Source organism: Geotrypetes seraphini, chromosome 17 (genome assembly GCF_902459505.1).
Source record: "Geotrypetes seraphini chromosome 17, aGeoSer1.1, whole genome shotgun sequence".
Classification (NCBI taxonomy): Eukaryota; Metazoa; Chordata; class Amphibia; order Gymnophiona; family Dermophiidae; genus Geotrypetes; species Geotrypetes seraphini.
The window spans coordinates 43,823,311-43,845,689 of record NC_047100.1 but is presented as its reverse complement, the minus strand read 5'-3'; the positions used below and the strand labels follow the sequence as shown (position 1 = coordinate 43,845,689).

General features: G+C 38.3%; 1 protein-coding gene across 6 annotated transcripts in view; it reads right to left on the bottom strand.

The window, feature by feature from the left end:
• Window positions 1-22,379, bottom strand: part of HEMK1 (HemK methyltransferase family member 1) — a 99,581-nt gene that overhangs the window by 15,848 nt on the left and 61,354 nt on the right. For 5 of the 6 annotated variants that reach the window (XM_033926114.1, XM_033926118.1, XM_033926119.1 and 2 more), the window contains exons 5-7: window positions 21,484-21,654; window positions 18,411-18,475; window positions 6,799-6,848 (exon numbers count right to left, since the gene is read on the bottom strand). In XM_033926114.1, the coding sequence (XP_033782005.1) occupies window positions 6,799-6,848; window positions 18,411-18,475; window positions 21,484-21,654 (286 nt within the window). The remainder of the gene's footprint in view (window positions 1-6,798; window positions 6,849-18,410; window positions 18,476-21,483; window positions 21,655-22,379) is intronic. The other variant, XM_033926117.1, reaches the window with a different exon arrangement.

The following is a 22,379-nucleotide window of genomic DNA, read 5'->3' as shown; positions in this document are numbered from 1 at the left end:
ACTAAGGCTGTCATGGGTGGACCTAAGGGGACCCAGTCTCTCCTAGAGAGGGGTGGTGGGGGTGGGGCAGACAGAGTAGTCGCAGGGGGCATTTTCAGTTCAAAATGCACTTGCATTTGCAGACAAAACTGAAGCTTGACTTAAAGATATTAGGGCTGGGGTCGGTATCAAAATTGAAATTTGTTTGGCTTCTAAAACAAGATAGAACAGTAACATTTCTAAGAAAATACATCTAGATCAGGGGTGTCAAAGTCCCTCCTCGAGGGTCGCAATACAGTCGGTTTTCAGGATTTCCCCCAATGAATCTGCATGAGATCTATTAGCATACAATGAAAGCAGTGCGTATTCGTTGGGGAAATCCTGAAAACCCTGTCGGGATTGCGACCCTCGAGGAGGGACTTTGACACCCCTGATCTAGATCGTGGGGGACAGTTACCATCTGCTCGTATGCCTTTACTTCTTGTTTGCAGACACATATCATTAGCACAATACCCCAAGAAGGTTTGTTTGTAGATAGCAATCAGGGCCTGATTGGCTTAGATTCCTCCCTCTTGTATCCTGGGATACAGAGGAAGGAGCCTAAGGCTCTGTTTGGCTCAGACACCCAAGGCCTCTCCCAAGGGGCAGGGCCTTAGGCCTCTCCCCTTGTATCACATTAGGCACCAGGGAGGGAAAGCCAGGCCATTTGGAAGCGGAGAGCCTACAAGCAGGACGAACTGAGCTTCTGCCCTGCTCCAACGTCTCTGAGAAAGGATGGGGGGAGGGTAAAGGATGTTTGTGGGGGCACCTGGCATGGGAATGGGCCTTCAGTGGCAGGAGAGAGTGGGCATCCCTCTTGCCATATAGCTGTTGGATACTGGGGGGCGGAGCTTCGACAGTTCTTGCCAGCGGACGCCGGCGTTTGAAATCCCCAGCGCCATTCTGTGTGCAGTGTGTGTATTTGCAGTTTCTGCTATTTAATGCTGAAGCAAGATCCCCAACGCAGCTCCAGCGAAACACGGAAGTTCCCTGTTGGGTCTTGTGCTAACGGCATCTGTTTAGCACAAAGTATATCCTGTGCTTGTTCCAGGTTTTGGGGGATAGTGGCAGCAACGGTAGCACTTTACAACAGCTAAGTGTTTGTGGCTTTTTGGCACTTTTTTTGCCCTTGACTGCGCTCTGTTGATTATGAACTGTGCCTTTGTGATATACTGAGTCTTTCCCTGCAATTGTTAAAATGTTTTTTTTGCACTATTTGACTGGAAGAAGAAACGGCTGATTGTTTGAATATTATTTAAGAAAGTGGAGTTTTTTTGAACTCATGAAGCCTATCTGAGGTTTTTTTATCTCCACTTTTTTCTTTTTCATGTTCTTTTCATTTCTTTTTTGATGCATGATTGTGTGTGTGATTGGCCTTTCTATAGGTCTTCCTCTTCTGTGCATTTAGTAACTCGGGTTGGGTGTGAGTGCAGGGGAGGCTTATGGAAATTAGTGGGTATAGAGTAGGTATACTTAATTTCTGATAATTTAACTTACTCTCTCCTGTTATTTTGGTAGTGTAACTGAAATGACCCATTATACAGTTGCCAATTTGCCCAGTTTCCCTAATCTCTATAAACTTTTCTTCATTTGTCTGTCCATTTTGTCCTGGGAGATGGTAGTACAGGCCTACTTGTATATCCCTTTCCTTCACACATTCTGCATGACAGAGCAGCATGTATGGAATTTCTATCCATATGGATTCCATACTGCTATCTATTGCCTTCCATTGCAAATGCAAGCAGGGTCTCACTTCCGGTTCACCACACAATTGTTTCCCACGTACTCACCTTTATAGGACCCCCAGGGACCCCTGAAGAAGACTTTTTTCAAAACGCGGACCGTGTTGGGTCCTGTATCCCTAGCGGACTAGGTCCTTTAACGCTCTTATGTGGATGATTTACTTTTATGTGGATGGAATTATTTTATGTGGATGATTTTAGTGTACCTTTGGAACTTTGATACTTTCTAATAAAGGCCATTTGGGAACATCGTCACTCCACAGAGTTTTTTTGGTTTTCTCTGGATTTTCTTCTTTGTGGATATTTTGGGGTCAATTCCTTTTGTTTTTTGCATACTGTTATCTATGTCATACAGAATGTTTATTTTGTTTGCTTCAATTCCCTCTTTCTCTAATATCCCCTTCCTATTTGATCTACTCTTATCATTGTGATATAATTTGTACCCTGGTAACACAGTATTACACTAATTATCTTCCTTCCATTAGATCTCTGAGATGCCTATTATATCTATCTTTTCACTTCGTGTACTGTAATATATTCTAACCCATCTTGTTTCTTAGCTTTTGCATACAGACATTTCAAACAATGTTTGTCATTCCTATTTACACCTTGATCAGCAGTTGACATGGATTATTTGCAGTCTTTTAAAATCTATTGCTTTGTATTTAAGGACACCTGGCTAACGAGGGTCTCGACTGTAACCTCGCCAACGGGATGGCCTATCTTCTGTTTTGGCAACATCTTTTAAAGATATCTTGTTCCAAACCATGCACTTTTTGAGCGACTGTTGGCTTTCCCCCAGTTTCTGCTTTAAAAGCTGCTCTAGCTCCTTTTTAAATGTCAATGGCAGCAGCCTGATTCCACCCTGGTTAAGGTAAAGCCCATCCTGGCAGAATAGGCCTCCCTTCCCCAGAATGTCGCCCAGTTTCCGAGAAATCCCTCCTCCCTGTGTCATCGCCTCATCAACCATTAAGGCTCTGGAACACTACCTGTCTCTTGAGACCTGCACGTGGAACAGGGAGCACTTCTACCCAAGTACAGTCTGCTCCTAAGCAAGACCAGATGGTGTATTCCAAAGTTCTAATTTCCTTTCTACATCTTGGGCATATTTCCGTTAGAGCTATGTTAGCATTGAAAGCCTTTTGCTATAAAAAAATATGCCCTGCTAAGAATTTTATATTGTATGTCTATTAGGTCCATATTCACAGATCATGATATCATTTATGAAAAGTAGGGCTGCTTATTATTTAACGTGTTAACAACTTGCTAAATATTTAACATGTGTGAAAAAATGTAATCATGATTAACATGATTGCCTGGCTCCTGCTTCTCTGTTCAGAAAACGGCTGCAGTGTCAGCATCGGAGTCCTGCTGCTGGTTCTATCCAACCAGGGCCAGATTTTCCTATAGGCTAACTAGGCTTCAGCCTAGGGCCTCAAGATCAAGAGGGGCCTACATTCAAATTGCTAGCAAAATTAAAATTACACTATTTTAAAAAACAGTGAACACTAAAACACTGAACTGAAAATAAGGAGAAATTCTACGTTCGGGATCGGAATCGGCTACGGCCGCAACGGGGCGCCGACTTGGCTTCTCCCTTTCTTTTTCTCGCCCTGGAAGGAGGATCAGGGAGGGAAAGACGTCAGTCCAGAAACAGCTGGGCAAAGCCCAGCCCCGCGGGGAGAGAGGCAAAACGTGGATCTGTCAGGACAGGGCGGACCAGACTGGTATCGGGGGTGGGGGGGGGGTCACTTTAAGGGGGATGGGAGGCAGGCAGGCTGGCATCGGAGGGGGGGTGGGGGTTTTAATGGAAGGCAGGCAGGCAGGATGGCATGGGGGGTGTTTAATGGAAGGGGGATGGGAGGCAGGCGGGCATCGGAGGGGGGGGGGTGAGGTGAGAAAGGACGCCCTGGGGGCACTATGGACATAGGAAGGGGCAATGTTGTGTGTTATGTTTGATTAGTTATTGTTACAAGTATTATATATGGTGCTGAGAATAAATGTCCAAATAAGTGCTCTCGACTTTTTTTTATTTATTATCTGTGTCACATTTTTTATAAAGGTTAGTATCAATAACAACATGTTTCATTTAACATATTGATATATATCACAGTAATGATGTATTTTATTATCTCTCATGTAATTTACAAACTTAAAAATGGGAGGTGAAAGGGCCTCATAAGTGGAATAGCCTAGGGCCTCTTTTCATCTAAATCCGGCCCTGTATCCAACCCATGGGAAGTAATATCGGAGCTCGATGTAACTTCCTGGTTTGAGGTCAGGCAGGTGACACTGCAGTCACTTTCTGAATGGAGGAGCAGAAGGGCATTACCCAGGAGCTAGGCAATCACCAACTCTGACACCGCAGCCATTTTTTCAATGGAGGAGCAGCAGGGCCTTACACAGAAGCCAGGTAATTGTCAACCCTGACACCTCAGCAGTTTTCAAAGAAGCAGCAGGCAATCTGTATCTTTGAAAATTGAACTGTATTGATAGTTGTACTGATCTACCAGTTCTAGCAACCCTATTGAATGTCTGTGTCAATCTGTCCATTGTAATTTCCTGGCTAACTGACCCAACCTCTTGTAATGTAATCCGACCTTGACCTAAATAGGTAAAGGTGGAATAGAAAACCTGATTAACATCACATAACACAACAAGTAAGCACCAAAACGTAGTTGAATAAACAGGAGATTTGAAACCTTTAGTTATAGCAACATCATGCTTTTAAAAAATGAGGAAGTAGGCTATAGTTCAGTGAGTAAAGGTCAAGCAATTCACATACCCAAGTCGACTAACATGGCAACAACAGAAGAAAAGTTAAGTTTTTCCCAAACTAGCACCCATCACACCTTTCCTAAGTTAGCAGACAACGTACTCTTACTTTACTGATGAGAGACTCCCCATGCTCCCTGCCCCCCTAGAGGGTGAACCCCCAGGGAGCTCCTCCACTCAGCAGCACTTGCACCAGCTTGTAGCCGTCAGCCCCCCTCCCCGGGAGCTGCGTCGAGTCCGGAAACCTTTGCTGACCCCCTCGGGTCTCTGCAAGCATCGGGGAATGAGAGTGACACCTTGCCAGCTGCTTTCCTTTCTCATTCTTCGGGGCCAGCGGCGCACAAGGCAGACGTGAGCGTTTTGCGCTCCAGCCTGGCCCCGCGCTGCTTCCTGAATGGCTGCCATCAGTTCTTGCAAGTCCCATGAGAACTGACTGCAGTCATTCAGGGAGCGGTGCGGGCCCAGGCTGGAGCGCTAAAAGCTCGTGCCTGCCTTGTTTGCTGCTGGACCAGCACAATTTAAAGGTACTGGGGGGGGGGGTGTATATTTGCTCCATAAGACACACCCTTATTTTCACCCACTTTTGGGGGAAAAAAGTGTGTCTTATGGAGCGAACAATACAGTAATTATGGTGGAGGTTTTTTTTTTTAAGATCAGCGATGGAAACTAACCGTTTTTGGTTGAATAGCATGTTTCGCTGAAATCTTTTTTCCCAAAAATTTTTTCTCATATTTTTTTTATCGCTGTTCAATCAAATTCTGGAAATTTGAGCTTCTCCGTTCCCATAATCGGGACTGTGATTTCTGGTGTACAGTAACTGAAATCTCCCACTATCACTTCATTCCTAAGACTACCCACCTCTATTAGCATTTCACACTGTCTTTTTTGTCATCCTGATCAGATGAAGAGGGTTACACCCACTCTATTGTACTTTTTCTCAATCACACAAACTCTCTGGTCCCGATATTCAGACAACAGGAAGCAGGCCAGCTACTTCCTACAGTCAGCAGTGATCCCAGATATTTAATGCCAGAGCCATATTCAGCATAAATCAATGGCAATACATTTGTGTATATAACTTCTTTATCTGGTAACTAATCCTTAAACATTGGAACCTCCAGTAATCCAGATAACTAGATGTTTTTCTTTTTCTGGAAGCCTCAGCCCCACCACTCCTCCGCTATGTGGGGAGCGAATCAGAGCCGGGGACACAGGGGGCGTGTACATTTGCAAGAGTTGGTGGGAACATTTAAACTCGGGGGAAAGACGCCGCCGCCATCTTTCTCATAGAGCTATAATTGAGTCGGATGACGGTAGCCACCTCGGTGAGCATTTTCATAAAATATAATAGAAGTACTTCATTAAGAGCAGGGGGGAAGAAAGGTGGACATTAGGGATCGTCTTTAACTTTTGTTCCCTTTACTTTTACTTACTTAGGGGGACCCTTGACACAGCTCGTTTTTGGGCGAAACATGTCGGGTCTGACTCCAAGACGTTGGCTGTAGCTAAGAACTAAAGCTAAGTACAAAGCACTTTATTGAAGGCTAATACACTAAAGCACTTTATATTTATATATTTGAATTAAGATATGTTTCTGAAAATTAATGAAAATTAAGCAATTTGGATGGAGAGAATAGAAATGGATGGCCAATGATGAGGCACCATGTAATGCTTCCCGCATGTTTAAAATTAACATAGCGGAGGAGTGGTGGGGCTGAGGCTTCCAGAAAAAGAAAAACATCTAGTTATCTGGATTACTGGAGGTTCCAATGTTTAAGAGCCATATTCAGCAGCAGGACTGCTAAGGCCTGCTTTTTAGGCAGGTCTATCCGGCCGCATGCCTTAGTGAACAAGCTGCTAAATATTGGCCATGGCTGGCTATGTTTATGCGACATAGCTAGTCACCGGGTTATCCGCCAACCCAGATATTTAGTGGAAGACAGCTTGCTATCTCCTGATGAATATCAGTGGATAGCCAGCTATGTGCTATTTGGCTGGCCAGGAGCTGTTTCTGGCCAGCCAACTAGCACTGAATATCGGCCAATCTGTCCCTAGACATTCTGAAGTACAGTCTATTTCCTGCAGCACTTTTATCCTACTTGATTCTATGCCCCACACTATATATTGTACCAACCTCCCACCAATTAAACCTACCTTATCAGCCCTTTTCATACAAAGTTACTTTTAAATAGTTTAATCAACTTCCCATGGTCAAGACCATGAATCAAAGTTCATTAGAAAAGTAAATAAACATGTACATTACTGGTTAAGATGTCATGCTGGAGAATCGTGATCCTGTCCTGGAGCTGTAGCCTGGAAAGAAATAAAGCACTATCTTTTATCAATCTTATATAACAGAGGGGTGAACATCTAAACCCACTGACACACAGAAAACAAACAACCCCCTTCCCCCATTAAAACTTTTATTATACATCCATTGGCAAATTATTGTAATGATTAGACATCATTTTCCACTGACAGTATATTTATATGTAGGGGGGAGGGGGGATGGTATAAAGTTCTATTTAAAGGTTAATCAATAGATAAGAATACAATATTTATATGATATTTTTGATTGAAATATTTGAGGGAAGGGTGGGTGGGGAGGGAATAAAGTTATGTATTTACAATGACAATAGAAAGAAATTCAAGTGATAAGAACATAAGAAGTTGCCTCCGCTGGGTCAGACCGAGGTCCATCTCGCCCAGCGGTCCGCTCCCGCGGCGGCCCATCAGGTCTGCTACCTGTGAAGTGGTTTCTGACCACTTCTATAACCTACCTCAAGTTATATCTATACCCCTCTATCCCCTTATCCTCCAGGAACCTATCCAAACCCTCCTTGAACCCCTGTACAGAGTTCTGGCCTATCACATTCTCCGGAAGCGCGTTCCATGTGTCCACCACCCTCTGGGTGATGTGTAAAAGTTTTAAATGATGTAATATTGTGTACTTGTTGTAAGATGAAAAAATGAATAAACAAATTAGAAAAAAAACCCCAAAAAACCAAAAACCAAAAAAACCCAAAAAAACCCAAAAAACCCTACTACAATATTCAACATTATTCATAGTGAAAACACTTTCCAGGAATCTCATTCAGTGTCCTATGGTGAGCATTCCTAGGGCTGGATTGGTCAGAATTTGCTGTTCTAATATAGTATTCATAAAAAGACATTTGTACATAGTTTAAAAATGTATTAAACAATAATTATCATAGACATGCATACATATTAGGACTACTTTATGTCAGGAGTCTTAACAGTATATTGGTGAGTAGATGAAGGATGGCACCTTTTAAGATACATGTTTTAACTTCCTATTATTTTCTGTTATCTTTCTCTGTAAAGCTTATGCTAATATTTGAACTATATTAAGCTGAATTATACTATTGTAAACTATCTTGAACTCATAATTATGATGGTATATATATATATTTATTTAAAAAAAAAAAAAAAAAAAAAAGCCTTGGGCTTGATATCCAAAATGATTTAAATGACCGGACAAGCTAACCACATTCTCCAGCAATGAATTCTAGAGATTAATTACACGTTGAATGAAGAAATATTTTCTCCAATTTGTTTAAATCCACTACTTAGTAGCTTCATTGCATGCCCCCTGGTCCTAGTATTTTTGGAAAGAGTAAACCCTAAACCAGGTCTTCTTCGGGGGGGAATTTCCGAACCAGAGTTGCCTTAGAATGCAAAAAGAAATTGGACAAACATTATCAGCACGAAGCAAACCTTAAATGAACAAAATAAGCCATCTTAACGCTTGCACAAATTTGTATTTAAGGTGAACAAGACATTTGTGCGAGCGTTAGGACGGCTTATTTTGTCCAATTTCTTTTTGCATTCTTTTTTTTTTTTTTTTTTTCATTGCAAATTACTTTATTTTTTTTTTTTTTTCCATTATTTTTTATTTTCTAATTTTTCATAAAGTGTACATAATAATAAAATACAATTGATAAATGCATATTATCACTTTTATATCTAATACATTATATATCTGAATTTGATTTTCCCCCTCACCCTCCCCCCTCCCTTTCATTACTTTAATATAATATTTTAATTTTCAAATTTTTATAAACAGTATACAACATAATAGAATACAATTGATAAATATTCTATAACTTTTTTATATCTAATACAATATAATCTAAACAAATTTTGTCCCATTTCCCTCCCCCCACCCTTTTATTACCTTTTATTCATACGTTACATTTTGTATAATATATTATAACATACTATGTATAAATTAATTTTTCTTACCCCCCCTCTATGTGTGTCATAAAAAGATCCTTAAAAGAAGAAAAGAAGAAGAAAACATCATATTATTTATTCATTACAGTATTTTGTCAATGGCCCCCATATTTTTATAAATTTAGTATATGTCCCTTTTTGTATTGCTATTGTTCTTTCCATTTTAAAAATATGACATATGGGGGCGTGGCTTAACGCGAACACAGAATGGACGGGTGATCGTGACGCTCCTCTCCAACTAGGCAACTGACATTAAATAAAATTATCCCACTATTATTTATTTCAATAGAAAACAATTATATTTGAAGCTGAAACTATTGATAAATCAGATTTAACATCCTCTTGACGAAACGAGGATAGGAACCGAGTAAAAGAAACCAAAGTGAGATTTGCTGGTTTTCTCTCCCTCAGCGCTGAGACGGAGAGACATCGGGTTAAAACTAGAAGGAATTAAAAGAAGGAGAGCTGACGGATTGGATATTGCACTCCTCCGAAACTGTGACAGAGACTGTAAGAGGGAAGAAAAAAAATAAAGTTTGCCGGTTTTTTTAGCGCTGAAACGAAAAGACATCGGGGCGCTGGAACGGAGAGGCACTGATGACAGGTAACTGACAGTTGATTCAAGATTGATGTAAACAAAGACTTGTACCTGCCGAGGAAAAAAAAAATCCTGAAGAAAGAGAACAAGGGGAGTGATAAAATCGGCAACAGGGTGAGTGAAAAAAGGCTGTTGAAAATTTGGACTGACAGCTTTCTCAGAGATAGAGCGGTGAGACATTGAAACTAATATACATATCAGAAGATATAAATCGAAAAACCGCCGACACTGAAGAGAAGAAAGGCTGGGGGAGGTTAATTGCTTCTTCTACCGGCTTGTCTTAGAGCTGATACAGAGAGGCAGTAAAAGCAGGCTTATAGAGAATCAAATTGGCCAACGGAAGAAAGGGAAAGTTTCAATGCCGTTTTAAAATAATCCTGTCATATATTGAATAGAAATAAGACATTAAGAAAGAGAAACTAACAGCAGAATAAGTTGGAGACTGATCGATTTTAAAGTGAATCAGTAAGACAACGGAAAGTTAACCGACGAAAAAAAGAGGGGGAAAAATCTATCAACGGAAATTATCAGATATATACTGCTGATATTGAAAAAAAACCTGAAAGGAAAGAAATAGAAAGATTGTTTTGAAAAAATAAATTGAAAACCGCCGACATCAAAAGAAAGCTGAGGAGACGGTAATTGAATCTTTTACCGGCTTTTATATGTGCTGAAAAGACGAGGCAGTGAAGAGAAGTTGAAAGATATAAATTTAAAGATTGATGAAAAGTATACTGCCTGATAATCAAACAATAATCTGAAGGAGGAAAGTAAATAAAGAAGGTTTGTTTCTCTTTATGCTGAGTTCTTTCATGACAGGAAGATGAGGGGACATCAACCTGATATTATAAATTGCCAAGCCTGAGTAAGATATTGAAAGAGAAGCTTGAAATATAAAAAGTGTTGTTATTTCTCTGTGTGCTGAATAACTGTTGAACAGGAAGCCGATTTTGATGTGAGACTGCTGACGGTTGATTGTGGAGCTGTGACAGTTTGATACAGCCTTCTCCTGCCAGCACTGAAAAAGGCTGATTAAAAAAAAAAAAAATTTTTCCCTCCGTGCTAAAACGAATAGATATTGGGAGAGAGTAAAGCTGAACGGAGCTAGAGGGAAAAAGAGCTGACAATATATGTGAAAGCCCTTCGGCGACGACGCTGAAAGGGGGGATTGATTGAAGAAAACTGAGAGAAAGAAATACCGGCGTTTTCTCTCAGTGATTGAACACCGAGATGCTGAAGACAGAGAAGGAATATCAACTTACTAAATAAACAAAATACTGAATTGAAATTGCTTTTCTCTTACAAAGCTGCGATTGGGCTTGTATGAGAGGAGACAGAGGAAGAGGTTAACGGAACTTTTGGAAAAAATCTGAAGCGGCAAGACATCGAGACAGTTGAGAGACGCTGTGAGTGAACAGAAAACAGTTGCTTCAAGTTTGTCAAAACAAGGGAAGAAAATTAGATGAATGGTTGCTCTCCTTGGTCAGGGCTGCGATTGGGCTTGTGAGAGGAGAATTAAAAGAAAGGACTACCAAACAATTTTTTTTTGTTTTTTTATTTTATTTATTCAGCGCTGAAGCGAGGTGTCATAAAAAAAAAAAAAAAAAAAAAAAAAAAAAAGAGTGACTGCCAGAGAACTGGAAACAAATAACTGACACTTACTTCAAAGAACATTTTTACCAATATTAAAGAGATAAAGACACTAAAAAAGGAGTATTTAAGATTGAGACAGATAACTGAGAGAGAGAAAAGGAAAAGGAAAAAAGGCAAAAAAGGAAAAGAAAATTTCTACTTTAAAAGATAAAACTAAATTTTGGAAGAAAAGAGATTAAAAACAACAATATGGCAAGCACCAGACAAAACAAAAATGAGGCTGGTACATCTGCAAAAAGACAGAAACAAGACCAAATAACACCTAGTAAAATACCACTTCCTATTGAAGAATCAGACACATTAAGCAAAACAGAAGTTATGGAAGAATTAAAACAAATCAAACAAATGCTGAAGGAAACTATAACTAATATGTCGGAAATGAAAGAAGAAATTTTAAATATACATAGACAAATGGAAGTTAACAACAAAAGAACAACTGAACTAGAATCAAAAATGGAAAATATAGAATGTGAATCAAAAAGATGTAAAAACGACAGCCTGGAATTAAATAAATTAAAAGATCAACTGGAGGATTACGAGAATAGAGGAAGAAGAAAGAACATCAAACTCTTTGGAATACAAGAAAATTTAGAGGGAAAAAATACCATCCTTTTCCTTGAAAATTTAATTCCAAAAATTCTACAATTAGACTTGAAACAACCAATTGAAATTGAAAGGGCGCATAGAATCCCAATTAAAAATTTAGAAAATAAAAACAGACCAAGACCAATCATTTTCAAAATGTTGAGATACCAACAAGCACTAGAGATACTAAATGCTGCAAAAAAAGATAAAAACTTGAATTATAAAGGATCAAGATTATGGTTTTTACCAGACTTCGCCAAAAACACAGCAACTAAAAGGAAAAAACTACTAGACATGAGACCTCTACTCAAAGAAAAAGGATTTAAATATGGTCTATACTACCCTGCGAAAATGAGAGTGTCATCTGGAGACAAGTCCTTATATTTTGAGGATCCCGAAAAACTAAAAGAGTTTCTCTCTAAACCAGAACCTATGATATATTAACAAAATATATTAAGATGGTTCTGAAAACTCTATGAAAAATTAGAAAATATAACATATCGAAATATTTGAAGAAATGGAGGAAAACAATACAAAGAAAAGACAATAATAATTATATGAAAGAAAGAACAGAATATAGGAAAATTATTAAATAATACACTGCATATATGTTTAAAATAATTATATGTTGAAATCATAATACTAAGGAAATACAAATTAACATATTGTTAAATGGAAAATGATACATTAATAAAATGTTATGAAAAATGATTAAATAAATATAAAAGATTAATATAGATAAATAGAAGGGAAATTTGTTTAAACAATTGAATATTGATTGCCTGGAATGGGGAGAATGTTGGGATTACAGTTCAAATGTGTATCCTTAAGCAGCCAATGTATTGGGTGGGAAAGGGAGGGATAAGGAGAAAATTTATTAGAATAATTAAGGGAGATACATTAGGGTTAAATATGTGTGTCATGAAGAAAATTTTTTGGATATTAAATATGAAAGAGGAGAGGAAGAATAAGATAATGAAAAGTATTAGAATATATAATGTCTTTTAAAATATATTCTATTAATGTCAATGGCCTGAATCACGTAATTAAAAGGAAAAAAATATTAACATTTTTAAAAAAACAAAATGCGGATATTTACTGTCTGCAAGAGACCCATCTTAATATGAAGGAATCACAGAAATTATCAGGTGGATGGATAAAAGAATGTTTTTTTGCTCCAGCAGTGGATAAAAAAGCAGGGGTTGCAATCCTTATAAATAAAAAATGTATGGCCAATATAAAGGTAAAAAATTCAGATCCACATGGAAGATGGATACATATCGATATAGGTATGGGAAATGATACCCTGACGTTATTTAATATATATGCCCCTAATTCGAATCAATCAGAATTTTTCAAAAAGCTACAAAATATGTTATTACCACTGGCTGCCTCTAATTTAATGGTGGCTGGAGATTTTAATGCTGTAATGGATCCATTATTGGATAAAAAACCAGGTAAAAATATTAAATCTTTAGGTCTAGATAATCTGGTTCAATCATGTGATTTGAAAGATATATGGCGTATTCTTCATTTTAACGATCAGGAATATTCATTTTGTTCACAGGTTCATAAATCATTTTCAAGAATAGATTATATTTTTGTTTCAACAAATAAAGTGCAACAAGTGATTAAAGCCTCCATTGATCCTATTATCATTTCGGATCATGCGGGAATATGGATAGAATTACAAATAGATCAATTAGAAAATAATAGACCTCTTTGGAGATTTGATAATGCATTGCTTGTGGATGACAAATTTTTGGAAAATATTAAAACACAAATTAATGAATTTTTTCAAATAAATTTAGTGGAAGATACATCTATAGAGAATGTATGGGATGCATTTAAAGCAACTATGAGGGGTAATATCATATCATATTCAGCTTTTATTAGGAAACAAATTAAAAAACAATATATTGAATTAGAAAAAGAAATAAAAATATTAGAAGCTAAATTGATAAGTAAATGGGAATATGAAGTTTTGCAAGCTCTTTTGAAAGTAAAAGGTAAATATAATGAATTAACTTCAAAAATGATAAGAAAAGATTTGTTTTCCAAACAAACGGTGTATTATGGAAATTCTAATAAGGCGGGAAAATTATTAGCAAATTATCTTAAGGCAAAAAAAAGGAGAACTAACATTAATGGAATAAAAGATGATAATGGTATAATAACAAATCAAACAAATATAATATTAAAACAATTTTTAAATTTTTATAAGGATCTATATTCTTCCGAACCTTATTTGGAGAAACAAAAAGATGGAAAAAAATTTTTAGATTTAATAAATGGACCTAAGATTCCTGATCATATAAAACGAAGTTTAGAAGAACCTATATCATTAAAAGAATTAGAAATAGCATTGAGATCTCTTAGAGTTGGATCCGCTCCAGGTGGTGATGGTTACACAGTAGAATTTTATAAAACATTTCAAAATATCCTCTCCCCACATTTATTAAAATTATATGAAACACAACTTATAAAAGGTAATATAAAAGGTACTATGGCTGAATCAATAATAATTGTTTTGCCTAAGCCAAATAAAGATCCTACTTTGGTTTCAAACTACAGGCCTATATCTTTGATAAACGTTGATAATAAACTTTTGGCGAAAATTTTGGCTTTGAGATTAGCCAAAGCTCTCCCACATATTATAGATATGCACCAAACGGGTTTCGTTGCTAAAAGACATTCCTCCAATAACTCTAGATTATTATTTCACATGCTAAACTTATCAAAAAAAATGGATGAACCGGCATTTACAGTTTCATTAGATGCCGAGAAAGCATTTGATAGGGTAGAATGGAATTTTATGTATCAGGCTTTAGAATGGTTTGGTATAGGTTCTGGATTTATACAAATGATAAAAACATTGTATAGCTTCCCGATTGCAAGATTAAATATTAATAACAAGATATCTGATGGTTTTCAATTGCAGAGGGGAGTTAGACAAGGTTGTCCTTTATCTCCTTTGTTATTTGATGTTGTATTAGAACCCTTATTGTTAGCAATACAGCAAACGAGAGAGATACAAGGAATTCCATATTTAGATATGGAATATAAAATATCGGCTTATGCTGATGATATTTTGCTTTATTTGAGAAATCCAGAGTCTACCTTATCTTCTTTATTGGAATTAATTGATAAGTTTGGCAAATTTTCAGGTTACAAAATTAATTGGAATAAATCTGAAATTATACCCTTGAATGTTTACTGTGTAAAAGGATTATTTGATATTTTTCCATTCATATGGAAAGAAGAAGGATTTAAATATCTAGGCATTCAAGTTAAAAAAACAATTGAAGATACTGTAAAAGAAAATGAAAAATATGTATTAAAAAAAGTAACGGAGTTATGTGAACAATGGAACCCATTGCATATATCTTGGTGGGGCAGAGTTCAAACTATTAAAATGATGATGTTGCCTGTGGTTTGCTACCAAATGAGTATGATACCTATTTATTTTCAGGGGTCCTTTTATAAGAAGCTCAATAGAATTTTAACAAAATTTCTTTGGCTTGGTAAAACACCTAGAATAGCTTTAGTAACCTTACAAAAACCAATTAAGGAGGGAGGGGTAAATTTTCCAAATTTCTATAGGTACCATCAAGCCTATATTCTACGTCAGGGTATGTATTGGATCCTCCCAGAACTTATAGATAATGCACCAGATTGGTTATATTTGGAATGGCGCCTTATGTTTCCCCTAAATTTAGTTCATATACCAAGTATTAATATACCTAAAAGATACAGAGAAAATAAAATAATAATGGATACTTGGAAAACATTGAGATTTATTGATAAATTAACACCCATCCCAATATATAAATCAACTAATCAATCCATATGGATAAACTCCAAGATCAAAATTGGCGGAGCTCAAATCCTTTGGAAGAACTGGATTATTGCAGGAATTAGATCTCTAGATGATATTATTTCAGAAGGTAAACTGCTGGATTTTCCACAATTGCAACATAGATTTGGTCTTAATAAAACACAAAGTTTTAAATGGTTGCAATTGAAGCAGGCCATTCAGGTTGGGTTCCCTGAATGGAAATCATTAAACAATCAATATAGTTTAAAGTTCTTATGCTTTAAAACAGACTTCCTAGGACATCAAGCCGCATTGTGGTATAAATTATTATCTGGATATTTGAATAAAAAACCAAAAAATGGTCTAAGAGACATTTGGAGCATTGAGATTGGACATCAAATTAATGCATCTCAATGGCCACTAATTTGGTCTTGGAGAATGGGATGTACAGTGTCAGCGTCTATGAGACAAACATGGTTCTTTTTATTACATAGAGCTTTTTGGACCCCTACTCGTTTACAAAAACTAGACAGTTCTAAGTCTAATAGATGCTGGCACTGTAATCTAGAACCAGGGACATTAGATCATTTATTATATCATTGTCCTTATATTAAAATATTTTGGAATTCAATTTGGCCACAAATTAACAAATTAATGGAAAATCATATTGCAATATCATATGATACAATTTTATTTGGAACAATGATGAGAAAAAAAAGTCAAATTTCACCAGAAAATAATAAACTTTTATTAATTATGACAGGGGTTGCCATTCAACATATAACTAACAATTGGAAAAATTACAACAACCTAAACTACACATTTTGGTGGAATACAATATGCCATGTTTTTAAAATGGAAAGAACAATATCAATACAAAAAGGGACATATAATAAATTTATAAAGATATGGGGGCCATTGACAAAATATTGTAATGATTAAATAATAGAATACTTTTTCTTCCTTTCTTCTTTTAGAGATCTTCTTATGACACACATATAGGGGGGGGTAAGGAAAACAATTTAGATATAATATATTATAATATATGATACAAAATGTAACAAATGTTTAAGGGATAATAGAAGGGTGGGAGGAGGGAAAATGAATAAAATTTATCCAGAATATATTGCATTAGATATAAATATATTATTGAATAATTATCAATTATATTCTAATATGTTATAGACTTTTATAAAATTTGAAAACATTATATTAAAGTGGTGAAGGGGTGGGGGGAGGGTGAAGGGGAAAATCAAATTCAGATATACATTGTGATAGATATAAAAGTGATACCATGCATGTATCAAATGTATTTTATTATTGTGTACACTTTTTGTGAAATTTGAAAATAAAAATATAATGGAAAAAAAAAAAAAAAAAAAAAAAATAAAAATATGACATATTGTATTCCACCAAAATGTGTAATTTAGGTTGTTGTAATTTTTCCAATTGTTAGTTATATGTTGAATGGCAACCCCTGTCATAATTAATAAAAGCTTATTATTTTCTGGTGAAATTTGACTTTTTATTCTCATCATTGTTCCAAATAAAATTGTATCATATGATATTGCAATATGATTTTCCATTAATTTATTAATTTGTGGCCAAATTGAATTCCAAAAAATTTTAATATAAGGACAATGATATAATAAATGATCTAATGTCCCTGGTTCTAGATTACAGTGCCAGCATCTATTAGACTTAGAACTGTCTAATTTTTGTAAACGAGTAGGGGTCCAAAAAGCTCTATGTAATAAAAAGAACCATGTTTGTCTCATAGATGCTGACACTGTACATCCCATTCTCCAAGACCAAATTAGTGGCCATTGAGATGCATTAATTTGATGTCCAATCTCAATGCTCCAAATGTCTCTTAGACCATTTTTTGGTTTTTTATTTAAATATTTTATTTAAATATCTTTTTGCATTCTAAGGCAACTTTGGTTCAGAAATTCCCCCCGAAGAAGACCCAGTTTAGGGTTGAAACGCCTCTGTAAGGAAAAGGCGTCGGGAGTGTACATTTCATGAAGCCGGGAGTGAAACTTCAAGCACGTTGGATGGACTGCAACATATATGGAACAAAAATCTTCATGTTTTCTAGTCAACTGTTGTACGACAAGGAGATGGTCGTGAAATTGGAGCAATTCAACCATTTTCTGGCCTCTTATGTGCCACTGTGGATGACAGCGTTCAAAGCACAAGACACCCCCATTCTTGATCTCAAATTTTTCCTCGATACGCATGACTACAAATCAGTTGATCGTGAAATCGCCGACATCGTGTCGAAGAAGTTCTCTAACCACCGATGGTACCTGACGGAAGTTGTACTGCTTGTTCTACTGGGCTTGATGGACCATTGGTCTGACCCAGTAAGGCTATTCTTATGCTTTAATCACCGACAGTTTCAAACAGGACATTGCTTCAAAGCTGTTGAACACATCAGTGCCCTACCTACCCATCTGCCTAGACCCATGACAAACACCTACAGTGTAGGTGTCTTGCCTCGGAGAGTTGTTTTTCTTCCAAAAACTGCACACTGCTAGACGGTGGTAGGATGCCTTAACTTCCAAGGTCTTGCAATCTTAGATTATTTTAAAGTTTTCTTTTAGTATTCTGACCATAAAGCCATTGATGTAGTGTCCAGGTTCTTCTAAGAAGCACTTAGAAGCAGTATTTGGTTCTGCCATCCTATGGGCATGGAGGACATGTGAAATGCCTGGGTATTAGACATTTTAGAAGGAGTTAACACAGCAGCAGACTAGGGGAATACAGTATGCAGGAAATTAGAAGTGAAATACCAAAGAATACAGAGGTGTCTACAGTACAGAAGAGAGTAAGACAAATAAAGTTGCCAGAAAGAGAATGGGAAACATCATGGGTACGACCCTTTGGAATGCTGGCACCAGGCCTGAGGGACATAAGCCAGGATATGGGAAGCATCGGTATGTACATAGGCTGCTTTTACCTCGTGGCGTTGTCCCTGGTCAGACTCACAGCAGCTTCTTCTTTGTCCACAGCCACAACACGACTCTGAAATGAAAACATCAGCAAATCAGGAGAGACAGCAGCTGTCTTGCACGTGGTTACTGTCCTTGCTGGGTCCATCAAGCCCAGTAGCCCGTTCTCACAATGGCCAATCTAGGTCACTATAGTACCTGGCTAAAAGCCAAAGAGTAGCAGAAGTGCAGGCACAACTCTGTATCATGGTCTCCAATCCTCAGTTTCTGCTGCATTTTATAATTTTTGCATTTTTCCCATTTTCTTTACACTTTATTTGCTGTACTTACTATTGCAATTTTCATTATGGAGGGAAGTTTCATTTTTTATGTACTGTATCCAGGTATCTGTCCGACAAATATAGTAGGCACTTTGAAAGACTACCGTATTTTCACGCATATAACGCGCGCGCTATGCAAGATTTTACAAACACGGAATAACCATGCGCGTTATATCTGTGAGCGCGTTATATTTTTATATTGCCACTCTGTCGCTAGAGAAGGGAAGAGGCAGTCACGTCAGCCAACCAGGCAGGCAGCCTTGCGCGCCGCTCTGCTGCTATGGAGGCATCTGGAGACAGCGAGTCCTGCTTCCCACACGAACATCATCTTCCCCGTAGGCCGGACACAAGCAGCAGCCTTCGGAACCGGAAGCTGCTGAGAGTCCCGGCATGGCGGCCCTGAAAAGAGAGTTAGCAGCTACAGCACGGCAATAGTGGCAGCAGCGGCTAGTTCCAGCCTCCCGCTCTCCTCCCTCCCTTCCACCATGGCAGCGCTGGGCGGCACATTCGGGCTTCAGCTGCCTCCACCGCCGCTCCTATGACTCCCTTCGCCTCAGCCCGTGCAGCAGGAAGGACATGGAGGAACAGGCCTATCAAGCTGAACTGGAGGAACTAAAATAAGGTACAGGGGAGAGGAGTGCGGTATATGCGTGTGCGCGCTATAAGAAAATTTTTTTACATAAATGCTTTGTTCCCGCGCGCTATACCCGTGTGCGCGTTTTACACGTGTGCGCGTTATATGCATGAAAATACGGTAATGGCTTAGTTTAAAGATTTCTCAAGGAAAAAAAAAATGAAAAAGCACTGTAACATCCCCAACAAAATTCAAACTATTTTGTATGGGCTAAATTTAAGGTTTTCACACAGATATACTGCTTTAAAATAGATGTCAATAGTCTGAATTCTGAATGAAAATGCTCCAGTTTCCAGACGACAAAATCACACATATTCAGGCTAACTCTAAAGGAGCCATGTGTGTGCATATTGCAGCCTTCATGGGATTCAGTCAAGAGAGACATGAGCTTCGGAGGGGTTTCTCTATAGCAAACCTGCGTAGGGACAGAAATCAAACCCATCCCTACCAGTGCCTGCTGGAATCAAACCCGTCCCCGCCCATTCCCCCTGGAAATCGAGTCCATCCAATGAACTAGAGAATCCCCAAACGATTCCGTTCACAGTCATCCAGTCTCACATAAACCACACACACATCCCAAGCATACCTCAGGTACAACATTCAAACACCATACCCTGGCACAGATAAGTTATTTCATTTAATTATGCTACTGAATTAAAGGCTGTAGTAGAGACCCATTTACAAATAAGCAAAGACACTTTATTATTTGGAAAAATTAATTGGGAAGAATACATACTTTGTAAACGGGTCTCTGCCAGAGCCTCCAGCTGATGAGGACTCTCAAGATATGTCAGCTGAGGACTTCCTCTGAAGTTAGCCGAGGGTCCCTTTTGCCAAGCTTGGCAGGCAGAAGCAGTATCCCCCAAGTCACAGATGCTGGCACCTCAGTGGCTCAGGGATGTTGCCAGCGACTGCTATGCTTTGTGGAGGGGAGTTCTGGCTGCCTTTAGAAGAGGTCCTCAGCAGGTGGTGCTTAGGGATCCCCACTAGCCACAGCAAGGGTCAGGCAGTGCTTCAACACTGGAGAAATAAAACTAGAAATACATTTCCTTTTCTTTTGAACACAATACAAAGACATCTTCTATATACATTTCCCAAAGCTAACAAATTTCAGTCAATAAATTCCTTTTTTTTACCTTTGTTGTCTGGAGATTTATTTTTCCATCAAGTTGGTTCCAGTTTCTTTTTTCTACTTTCCTGTCTCTGCAAATTGTTCTTCAAGTGATTGCTGTCCATTGGTTCCTCCTACCATGGTCCAGCATGTCTCTCTTCCCTCCCTCCCATTGTACAGCATCCTCCCTCCCTTCCATCCCTTTTCCCCTTTCCTCTTCTGCACAGCATTTCTTCCTCTCTCCTCCACCCCCATGTGCAACATGTCTTCCTCTATCTCACATTGTCCACCATCTCTTTTTCTCTCACTCTTTCCCTTGCTGCAAAGGAAGTGGAAAAAAAGAGAGAGTGAGGGATCCAGGGTGCATGAGGATCCGGGGTGCATCTCTCCCAACCCCTCTACTACCACATCAAACATTTCTTCCATATGATGCCATAATGTGTACTTTTATTTGAATACTTTTACAGATATAATTTTCTGTTGTCTATGTCTGGCTTATTCTTGTTGTACATCACTGTAAGAGAGTAAGGGGTGCTCCCTCACTGATGCTACAACTGCACCAGTATACAGTAGGGGGCACAAGCTTATTGGGACAAGAGGTCTCCCTTAGAAGAGATAATCCCTAGCTGTGGGCTGAGGCAGAACTCTGGGAAATGAACTGATTCAAATGAGTGTAAGAGACTGTAACGAAGAGACAGGTACTCTGCTTGGTTAAGGTAAGCCACCTTTGTATATTGAGACTCTTGCACTTAAGTGTTTGGGGCGTGGTAGCCAGTAGCCAGACCAGATCTGGGATCCTGTAAGCCATAGGCCTTTATAGGAAACTGCATTTGAACTGAGAGACTATTGTGCTTCCCCTAAGTCTGTGAAGTAATAGGCTTAGGTTTGTACTGAATAGACTTTGTTGCACTTTTGAAGTGTATCAGACTGGATGTGCACAGGTTTAACCCTCAAAGTCCGCTCAAGCTCTTACTACTACCTTGGCAATAAATATATCCTAATAAATAAATACATACATTTACCTTTGGGAATTTCTTTAGCAAACTCAGGGATATGGCTCCTGATCCGCAACCAACTTCCAGGATCATGGGGCACTGAGAAGCTTCTGCTACTGCCAGGTCTCTGTGTTCTGCTCCCCCAGGTTTCACTTTTCTCTGGAATTCCTCTATCACTAGTACCACCAGCTCCTACAAAAACACAGAAAAGTGCACTTGGATATGTAACATTAGCCATTACTTGCACTAGTCTAGCAAACACACTCCACAACTGCTTTGCGTGTGCAGTAATGAAAGGCAGTGTACCAAGATTAATAAACATCCAGGTCAGTCTTCATAGGTCCGCTGATTAAAATAACTTATTTCTGCCTGCTGAAATTTATGCTGTGTTCTTCTCATGCTGGCAATATCACCAGTAAGTAATGTGGCTTGTGGATTATCTGATAACGCTTTTTCAGCAGAGCAACAGTTTGTAATATTTCTTCAGGAATAGAAGGAGATATACTAAGATGGATAGGCAAATGGCTGGAGAACAGAAGGCAGAGAGTGGGCATAAATGGGAAGTTCTCGGACTGGGAAAATGTGACTAGCGGTATGCCCCAGGGCTCGGTACTTGGGCCCATCTTATTTAATATCTTCATCAATGACCTAGAGGATGGAACATCCAGTGAGATCATCAAGTTTGCAGATGACACAAAGCTATGCCGGGCCATCAAATCGCAGAAGGACAGTGAAGAACTCCAGAGTGACTTGAGCCGATTGGAGAATTGGGCAGATAAATGGCAGGTGAAGTTTAATGTGGAAAAATGCAAAGTGATGCACTTAGGCAGAAAAAATAAGGAACACAAGTATAGTATGTCAAGTGCAACTCTGGGAAAATCTGAACAGGAAAAGGACCTGGGAGTATTAATCGATAG